This window comes from Urocampus carinirostris, chromosome 17 (genome assembly GCF_059441175.1).
Source record: "Urocampus carinirostris isolate Australia breed hairy pipefish chromosome 17, RoL_Ucar_1.0, whole genome shotgun sequence".
NCBI lineage: Eukaryota > Metazoa > Chordata > Actinopteri > Syngnathiformes > Syngnathidae > Urocampus > Urocampus carinirostris.
Window position 1 is genome coordinate 8359521 of NC_142365.1, and position 9550 is coordinate 8369070.

Below are 9550 nucleotides of genomic sequence, written 5' to 3' on the forward strand. Positions count from 1 at the left end.
GCCGCAGACAGTTCGCACGTACAGACACCCATTTAAGACGTCGTGCACACGCTCGGACACGAGCACACGCGCACAGCAACACGCAAACAAATGCACTTACAACTATAATGGTTGTCCACCCGTAGAGCATCACTTGCATGAAGATATGAAACCATTTTTGGGTGACATTTTCCTTTTTTTGGCAGGGTCAAAAAAACCACAGACAATGAAAAACCACAGAAGAAGACTAAGTCCAAATGGAAACTAAAATCCTGAAAAAATGTCGTCTGGCCTGGGAAAGTGGAATGTCTTGCTGGGAAAAAATGCTGGGATAACAAAACCAAAAGTGCTGAGTCAGCTTTTTGGGGGACTTTTTCACATCTAGGGTAACCTACCAAACTGCTTGTGAAAGATGGTGATTATATCGAGACTCGTTCTCCCTTTTCTTATACAGTGTCTACAATTACAGGCCTCCCTAACTTTCTTGCCATTCATTTGAATTTTCATTGAATTTTAAGTGTATCATATTGTGACTTTCAATTCTGACATGAAAACAGATTTCAGTTGATTTTAAAACCCTATCGGTGCGCAAAAATGTGTATTTTGAGATTAATAGTAGATTAGCAACCGGAAACAGTAGATGACGGTCATCAAACTGAAATAGAATTAGAAAATGGGTTTAGTAAACCAAGATTAACCAAAACTATGATTTTTCATCCAAATGAGAGTGTTCTTTTATTATACTTTATGGTAAAAGTCATCTTTTTCATTTTTTTATTTAATTTTATTTACTTCGATTATTTTATATTTAATTTTATTGTTTGTTAATGCATCATCCATTCCAGCGTGGTCATTCTGGAAGGGGGGATTACCTCATGTGCGGTTCCTTCTCAAGGTTTCTTCGTTTTCCTCATGTTGAGGTTTTTGAGTTTTTCTTTGCCCTCATGTAGGTTGTAGATCAGGGGATGGTTTAAGAGTCGTCAGTGCAGCCCTTTGAGACTCCTTGTGATTAAGGACGTCACAAATAAACAAGACTTGACTTAACTCAAAGGTAGAAGGAGCATTAAAGCTAAATGGCGGCGCCCTCTGTTGGCTGCGGCTGCATCGGCTCGCTACAACGGGTCAGGTGTATCGACATTTCATTCTGTGTACATTGTTACAAGAATGACAATACAAAGGAAATTATTATTATTATTATTATTATTATTAACTCAACCATTGAGCACTTTCAAAGATTTAACTTAGTGGATAGAGCAGCTTGAATTCTATGGTCAAATTAGCTTTAACTCAATAGTCGAAGCAGCTTTAAAGCTTTAACTCAGCAGTAATGGGTCTGTAAAGCCTGTATTGAAGTTTTAAAGCTTTGATTTAACAAATGTAACTAAACACACACACGCACAATGAGAATACACAAACATACATGAAAAAAACAATCACAATAAGCGTACGAGCTCAAACAGACATAAAACATTACAACATGCACGCGTTCATAAATTTCAAAAAAGAAAAGCAAGCAAAAAATCACATCACACAAAGAACTGCATGCACGCATAAAAGCATATGCAGAAACACTCGTAAATCCAAACAAACTCTCACAATGCGCACATGCCTAATTGCATGCATGCATGCAAAAAAAGGCACTTGCGTGTCTCTTATTCACACAAATGATGGCAACTCTTTTCCACTATGTGTGTGTGAAAGTGATGGAAAGACGATCATATGGTTTTCATAACACACACGCTCACACACACTCACACGCATTGAGTGAAGCCCCTCCAGGCTTTACTGCACTGCCCCCACTCCCCAAACGTTCTCCCCCCAAAAGGAAGATCATTTTTTCCCTTCAACGCTGCAAAAGAAAATACACACACTCACTTTTCTCCTCCTTCTCCCCACCAATCCTATCCCCTTCCCCCACGAGCCCCCCTCCCAGCCCTCCATCCTTTCCTTCAGTCGCGGGCGCACTGGGCAGAGGCAACTGAAACATCCCTTGATTCGGGAAAAAAACAGGTCAAGGTCCCGTTGTCAGGTTGCACTTCCGGTCCGGGTACCAGGTGGCTAGGGAACCGGACTTGGCAACGGCGGAAGAATATATTTTTTTATTTGAATATATCACAGCAGATTTGGGGATGCAGTTGTTCGGGAGGGGCAGGAAAGTGCGTGGCCCCTGGCCGACGTGGGCGCACGCCGCCTGGGTTCTGGTTGTGATGTGGCTGGCGCGGGCTCAAGAGCCGTCGGGTGAGCTGCACGAGAAGGAGGCGGTGTGCCATGCGCGCGGATGCTTGGCCGTCTTTACGCAGCGCAGAACCTTCCGAGAAGCGGGCCGCGGTTGCAGGGAGCACGGAGGCACACTGGCCACGCTGCACGACCGCGACACGGCCGATGCGGTCCACCGGCTGCTTGAGAACGCCGAACCTCGCGGCGCACGCCTGCGCCTGCGCCTTTGGATCGGTCTCCACCGGGCGCCCCGACAGTGCTCGTCCACGCGCCCGCTGCGGGGGTTCGTCTGGGTCACGGGTGAGTTGGGTCAGGTCGGGTGGGTCCAGTGCATAGACGCTTGGTTGCCTCCAAAATGATACTGGTTTGGTCGATTTAACCCAACTTTTTCGATTGCTCAAATCTATGACAACGCCTTTAAAAGTAACAACAAAACTTGACAGTGTTCATAAAGATATACTAAATATTAGATTAATTATGCAAATTTCTCCAAAAATGATAACAATTAGGATGCATTTGAAAGTATATTCTGGAAGAAAATAAATGTATTTTTTCCTTTCTCATCACCTACGTGTTTTTATATAAATAATATTCCACTAAATTATGTTTAACTAATATAAATACAATTTATTAAACAAAGTAAAAACTAAATGAATCAATTCAAAATATGTTATTAAAATAATTATCATTTGTTGTATGTATTCGATAACGTAAGTGAAATTGTGTATTTAATCGATAAAATTCCATCACTTTATCATTTATAATTAACGTAAAAATAGCAGGGAAAAGACTGGTAAACGCCATTGAGGACACACGCCCCCAACCCCACCCAAACTCCCAAATGTGCCGCTCTTTACCGAACTCTAGTGGCTGCATTGACAAAGTGCGACCAATTCAGATCGAAGGCTAGATTGAAATGAGCTGAAACAGTTAGTTGTGGGTTAAATGCTACAAAAAGCTGCAAATTAGTTTTGAGTCGTTTATTATACTTTCATAGATTAATTTGGTTAAAATTGATTAAGATTGAGTAAAAAAATGGGTATTTGGGTTGGTGTACAGTGAGGTTTGTTACTGAAAAGCAGTATTACAGATATATGAACCTACATATTCTTCATCATTTGATTGGCAGAGCAGGAAAGCAATATATAAACTGGAGCATAGTTAAAAAAAAGTTGTATTGTCTTAACTTACTTATAGATGAAGTATATGTGCCGCATTTTTAAAATAAAAGTATCAACAAATATGTAAACCTCCATTCTAAAAACTCTTGTTAATTTATCTATTCATCTACCCTGGTCATATCCAAACAAGTGAAGAACCTGGGCCCCCAAGTAAGGCATGCTTTCATCCCTCCAGATGAAACGGGACACTCAAAAGCGGCCATGTCATTCGGGTCAGGGTGACGCAACACACTCTTCTGTTCAAAAGCAGGGACCGACAACTCACTGGTTTACCCCTGCCGCATCATACGGGTGACCTGCCCATCCCGTAGAACGCGTCTAAACATCCTACTATCCTTTTACAACACCTCTCCACTCAAGCTTGCTAATACTATCATTAATTTTATTGTTAGGGGTTGGGTTGGGTTGTGTGCAGAATCCGAATCATTTATTTCACTATTGACCTCTGCTATGAGGCAAGAGAATTGCATGCCTCTTTCTGCATCTGCATACACTCAGCACAGTAATACGTTACATGGATAATATTCGTAATACTATGTGAAAATTCAGCACCACCCAAGGTAAATAAGAAATTATTTCAACAAAGGACAAATATAACCATTTATTATATTATTAGTTTTATATTTCCTTGATGATAAGTGAGGCACAGCCTCCCGTGACTGCACATTACTGCTACCCCCACTACTGATGAACCCTAGTTAGGTTTGACAATATTTATGTGTTGGTGGTGATGTTGTTTTTGTTTTTGCGCCCCCCACAGGTGACCAGGAGGGTCAGTACACCAACTGGATGCGCGAGGAAGCGGCAGGCGCTTGTGCAGCACCACGTTGCGTGGCCATGACGGTGAACACGGCGGACGGCGCCCACCACAACGCCGATAACGCAGACAATTTCAAATGGTTGGACGGCTCGTGCGGACTGGCCCTGGACGGCTACGTGTGCCAGTACCCCTCAAGGGGCATGTGCCCACCATTAGAGGACGAGGGCCAAGGCCCGGTGTCGTACGTCACGTCGTTCCAGCTGACCAGCCGGTATCTGAGCCACGTGCCGTTGGGCTCGGTGGCCTCGCTGAGTTGTCCTGCCGGGTCTTCGGAAAGCGAGCAGAAGGCGCTGTGCATGGAGAGAGATGACGGCTCGGTGGGATGGTCCAAGGACCCGCCGCTCTGCGGGGCTCCGGCCACCCAGGACTGGTGCCAAGGCGACCACGGGTGCCAGCAGCATTGCCAAAACACCGACTCAAACTATTACTGCTACTGCTCAGAAGGATACATACTTGCTGAGGACGGCTACAACTGTGACCTGGACCTCTTAGATCCCACAAATCTTCCGGAACTTTACTCTTCTTCGGCAGTTGCGCCGAGCGAGCTGCCACACGCCAAAGCGGCGTGCGTGGCCATGGGCTGCGAGTACGACTGCGCCGAGACACCACGAGGGGTCCGCTGCACGTGTCCGCCGGGGTACCAAATGGGCCCGGACGGACGGCGATGCTCGGATGTGGACGAATGTCGGCAGCAGCCGTGCCCGCAGGCCTGCGTCAACGTGCCCGGAACCTTCCACTGCGCGTGCCACGAAGGCTACCGGCAAGACGACGATGGCGAGTGCGTGGATATGGACGAATGCGAGGACGAGGGCAGCTGTGAGGGCGAGTGCCAGAACACCGAGGGCTCGTTTTCCTGCGGCTGCCGCTACGGTTACAGCAAATCCGCCGACGGCTCGTGCCAAGACGTGGACGAGTGCGTGGGGGCTTCGCCGTGTCAACAGCAGTGTCTCAACTACTTAGGCAGCTACCAGTGTTACTGCGACGACGGCTACGAGCTTCTAGCCGACGGACTCAATTGCCAACCCGTGCCTGCCGACGAAGAGTACTCTACTCTGACTCCTGACCCGACTGATCTGGACCACCAACGCACCGCTCGCCCCCGTTTCGACGTCCGCTGGTGGACGGATGCCCCCAAAGTCCGAGACCCCGACGACCACCAGAACCGACGGGACGTTCCCAAGCGCTACCGAACGGAGCGGCCGCCCGAGGCAGGTCGCGCCGACCGCGAAAGACACCCCACCGCCGCAGGAGGTCAAGAAAGTCCACACCACAAAGGCAAACAAGATAAGAGTTGGCTGCTGGTGGCGCTGTTGGTGCCGCTGTGCGTGTTCCTGGTGGTGATGCTGGCACTGGGCATCGTCTACTGCACCAGTTGCGCCGTGGATAAGAACATGCGCCTGTCGGAATGCTGCCGGTGGGTCCTTCCCGCGCCCGAACCAAACAGCGCCCAGCCCAAAGGGCAAGCGTGACACTGCGACCATGCCGCATTGGTCACGTGACATTGTTGTTATGAAGCAAGCACTAAACCTTATTTTTTGTATCCGGAATAACTGTTGTAAATAAATTGATTCCATCCTACTTAGAAAAAGAATTAAAGTGATTTTTGACAAACGTGTTTGGTTCTAAATGGTGGAAGGTAGTACAGCAGGGGCGGGCAAACTACAGCCCAGGGGCCACAGACCACTCATTTTAATCCATCCAAACGAAGATGTTAAAAATATAAAGATCTCCTCGCACTAATGGCGTAAGTACATAACTCACTTTGGGGGGGTCGAATTGAGATCTTTGCGCAAATCAGCTTCCCATTGAAACATGCATTATCTGCGTAAGTCTCCAAATCGATCAACCTATCATATTACAGATAACGTAACAAACAGCATTTCTGGCCAACTCATGAAATTGATTTAGACACATTCTTTCCTTAAATAACTGTTGTAAAGAAATCGATTCCACCCTACTCTTAAAAAAAATTAAAGTGCTTTTTGACAAATGTGTTTGGTTCTAAATGGTGGAAGGTGGTACAGCAGGGGCGGGCAAACTACGGCCTAGGGGTCACATACCACTCTTTTTAATCCAGGCAAACAAAGATGTTAAAAATAGAGATGAATAGAGATTAGGACGAATAGAGAATAGGACGAATAGAGATGTTTGCGCAAATCAGCTTCCCATTGAAGCATGCATTTTCTGCGTAAGCGTCGATCAACCAATCATATTACAGATGCATTTCTAGCTAAATTGATTTAGACACATTCTTTCTTGAAAAAGTCCTAAAACTGAATTTTCCTTTGTATCTGGAATAACTGTTGTAAAGAAATCGATTCCACCCTACCTTTAAAAAGAATAAAAGTGATTTTTGACAAATGTGTCTGGGTATAAACAGTGGAGGGGGTACAGCTTCATTTGATGCTACATGGTATTCTTGAGAGTGTTTTGTATTTGTTTAAAAAATGATCAAGAAGACGTTAATTGTAACGTTCAAATTGTACAGAATTAGGGTTAGCTTATAGTGACAAAAAGTATTCATTTCAAATCAATTTGTTTCAATTGAAGTCAGTGCTTTGATAATATTTAAAGAAGAAAATTTAAGACCCTTTGAAAAAGCTTACATTTCATTAATGATCCCTTTAAAACGCAATAACCGTTTTTTACAAACATGTTCATATCTACAGTGACATATATTCATGCTACAACACAATCGATACAAACGGTATTTGACAGGTTTATTTATGTATTTAATCTTGTATTTTTGTTCGTTTAAATTCGACACCTGTCCACTTAGGTTTCCCCCTTTTTATAAACATTTATTGAACATTTCAAATGATGTATGCCATACAGGATTTTTTTTCTAAATATTCTGCTATGTATAATATGCAACAATTAATTTACTGCAAGTGGGGATTTGAGAAAGAAATAAGCTAAAAGAAATGTTTGAGTTGTTGATTTAGTGAATAAAAAATGTTTTACACTAACTTTCTTTGTTTTTATTCTACAGTCTATGGAGTTGTGAGTAGATAGGTGCCGCGTTGTTTTTGTAATGTTTATTATCGCTAAAAGGGAATCGCAATCACGTATAAATACTGTTGTCATGCCAACCCTGCGTCACCCTCGTGTCTCTCCCTTTATACGTCATCAATATGCGACCAACCTTAACTGCGGGCTTGCGAGACATTTCTAGCTTGGGACGATTTGTGGTATACTAATTTATATATTTAGTTGTATTATTGTGTATTATTCATAAATAATGGTAATTTAGTATGGTAGCACTAGATTAAATAGAGTAATACATTTTTCATCTTTCGAATTTGCTATTTTTTGCCGCGCCAAGGCTTCTTACCGAAACTGTTTCTGTTGTTATGGTAAACAAAACCCAGACAAAACAATACCTAAACAATGTTAACTAGAATATGACAAGGAGACCGCTAAGAAGTTTGTGTACTTATTTATAGTTGCCAAAAATCCAGAGCAACGCTTAACAGGGGGATGTAGCTCAGTGGTAGAGCGCATGCTTCGCATGTATGAGGTCCCGGGTTCAATCCCCGGCATCTCCACTCCTTTTGGACCCAAGTGTAGCATGTCGTTTTGTGTGGGTAATATGTCTCCCCTTAATGAAGAAATTCTCAAAAAGACTTACGGTTTCGTTGGAGAGCGAAGATCTTAAAACACTCATAAAACATCACACAAACTCTCACGACATTCGTCGCCCTACTGACGTCACATTCTACGCCTTCACGAAACTCCAAATGATGACTTTTGCTTCACAGCATGCAATGAAAACGTATCTATTTCAATGCTCATGATTTTTTGCTACATATTTAAATGCTTTACAAATAATTGTCGCATAAGCATAGACTAAAATTAACGAGATTGATCCTTACGTCTGAATTGTGTCTAAACATGAAAAATGAACTGGCTAGTATAAAGTGAAGGAAGATCTGAAACATCGTATAAAAAGGTTATGGTTCCACTGGGGCTCGAACCCAGGACCTTCTGCGTGTAAAGCAGACGTGATAACCGCTACACTATGGAACCACATGACAATGTCTGCGCCGTACAGAGATATCAAGAGGCACAATATGATAGGTTGAATCTGGTTTAAAGGGATAGTTCGTCATATTTAGTGCCATGGAGCCCACGGTCGAGAGATTCCAGGGCTTTATCAGCAAAAAGTCTGCTCCTTTGCTTGCTTTGGACCGGGGGGGTCAAACTCATTTTAACTCGGGGGCTACACGATAGAACAAACAATCTGTCGGGGGCTGGACTAGTAGATTAAAGAGAAAGAAAAAGGGAGATAAAGAAATAAGAGAAAGAGGGAGGGAGAAGAAGAGAAGGCGGGACAAAGAAAGAGAGAGAGAGAGAGAGAGAGAGAGAGAGAGAGAGCGTGAGAAACAAAAGAGATAAAAAGAGAAGTCGTAAGAGAGGGGAAAAGGGAGAGGAAGAAAGAAATCTAAAGAGAAATAGAAAGGCAGAAGGAGAGAAAAGAGAAAAGAAAGCGTGAAGGGTAGGAAGAGAGAAAGAGAAAAGAGGGAAAAGGAAAAAAGGAAGTTAGAGCAAAATAAGTTAAAAAGACACACAGAGAGAAAGAGACCAAGAGGAACAAAGGAAGAGAAGAAGAGAGACACAGAGAGTAAAAGAGACAGAGAGTGGGAGAAAAGGGGTAGAAAAGAGAGAGAGAGAGAAATAATTACAAGTACAGTGTCTTTGTTCGAGGCACCTGGCTTTGGCAACATCAAGTTGACATATTTCAACCTGCAGCTTGTTTTTCTCTTGCGCTTCTCCGAGTGTTGTCTCGCGGGCCGGATACAATCCCTTAGCGGGCCTGAACTGCAAGTTTATTGAATAGAAAGAGGAAGGGCAGCACCCGCGATCTGGTGCTCGCTGGACGCGGGAGGCAAGTCGCTCTCGCAATCGGATCGTGATCCGAATACGGAAGAGGATCTTCCGTAGCGAGAGATGGCGGTGTCAGGGAAGGAAAAACAGGTCGTTAGCCGGGACAGGAGAGCAAAAACGTGGTCAAGATCAAAAACGGGTCGTAAGCTGGGACGGGAGAGCAGACGTTGTCGGGATCAAAATTGGGTCGACAAACGGGGAGAGCAAGAACGGACAGGTGGAAAAACAGGTGCAAAACCGGGACAGCCGGGAATCAAGGTAAAAAAAGGCTTGCCTTGTAACAACAGAGGTTCGCAGACGGAATGACAAAAGGAAAGTGACAGGACTGGGCTTAAAATGGGACAAAAAGCCAATGAAAAAGCCCGCAGTTGCTAGCGCCAAATGAGCAGGCACAGGTGATCCAAATCGGTAATCATAATAATAATAATAATTTCCTTGTATTGTCATTCTGTGTAACAATGTACAC

The 9550-nt window shown here is 44.1% G+C and overlaps 1 protein-coding gene and 2 non-coding genes across 3 annotated transcripts; 2 read left to right on the forward strand and 1 right to left on the reverse strand.

Moving 5' to 3' along the window:
• The first annotated feature begins 1952 nt into the window (after positions 1 to 1952).
• Positions 1953 to 5808, forward strand: LOC148349097 (complement component C1q receptor-like). The gene is made up of 2 exons (XM_088321003.1): positions 1953 to 2496; positions 4138 to 5808. The coding sequence occupies exons 1-2, from the start codon at positions 2109 to 2111 to the stop codon at positions 5664 to 5666; spliced, it is 1917 nt and encodes a 638-aa protein (XP_088177129.1). The 5' UTR covers positions 1953 to 2108; the 3' UTR covers positions 5667 to 5808.
• A 1865-nt stretch (positions 5809 to 7673) lies between these two features.
• Positions 7674 to 7745, forward strand: trnaa-cgc (transfer RNA alanine (anticodon CGC)). Its single transcript has one exon. It is a non-coding gene; the product is annotated as a tRNA-Ala (tRNA).
• A 408-nt stretch (positions 7746 to 8153) lies between these two features.
• On the reverse strand, positions 8154 to 8226 carry trnav-uac (transfer RNA valine (anticodon UAC)). Its single transcript has one exon. It is a non-coding gene; the product is annotated as a tRNA-Val (tRNA).
• Between the last annotated feature and the right edge of the window lie 1324 nt (positions 8227 to 9550).

What these genes read in the sequence shown, in the direction of transcription:
- LOC148349097 (XM_088321003.1), top strand. Translation starts at nt 2,109, where the DNA reads ATGCAGTTGTTCGGGAGGGGCAGGAAAGTGCGTGGCCCCTGGCCGACG. An exon ending in GGGGTTCGTCTGGGTCACGG is followed by an intron (nt 2,497 to 4,137) that starts GTGAGTTGGGTC and finishes CGCCCCCCACAG; the next exon opens with GTGACCAGGAGGGTCAGTAC.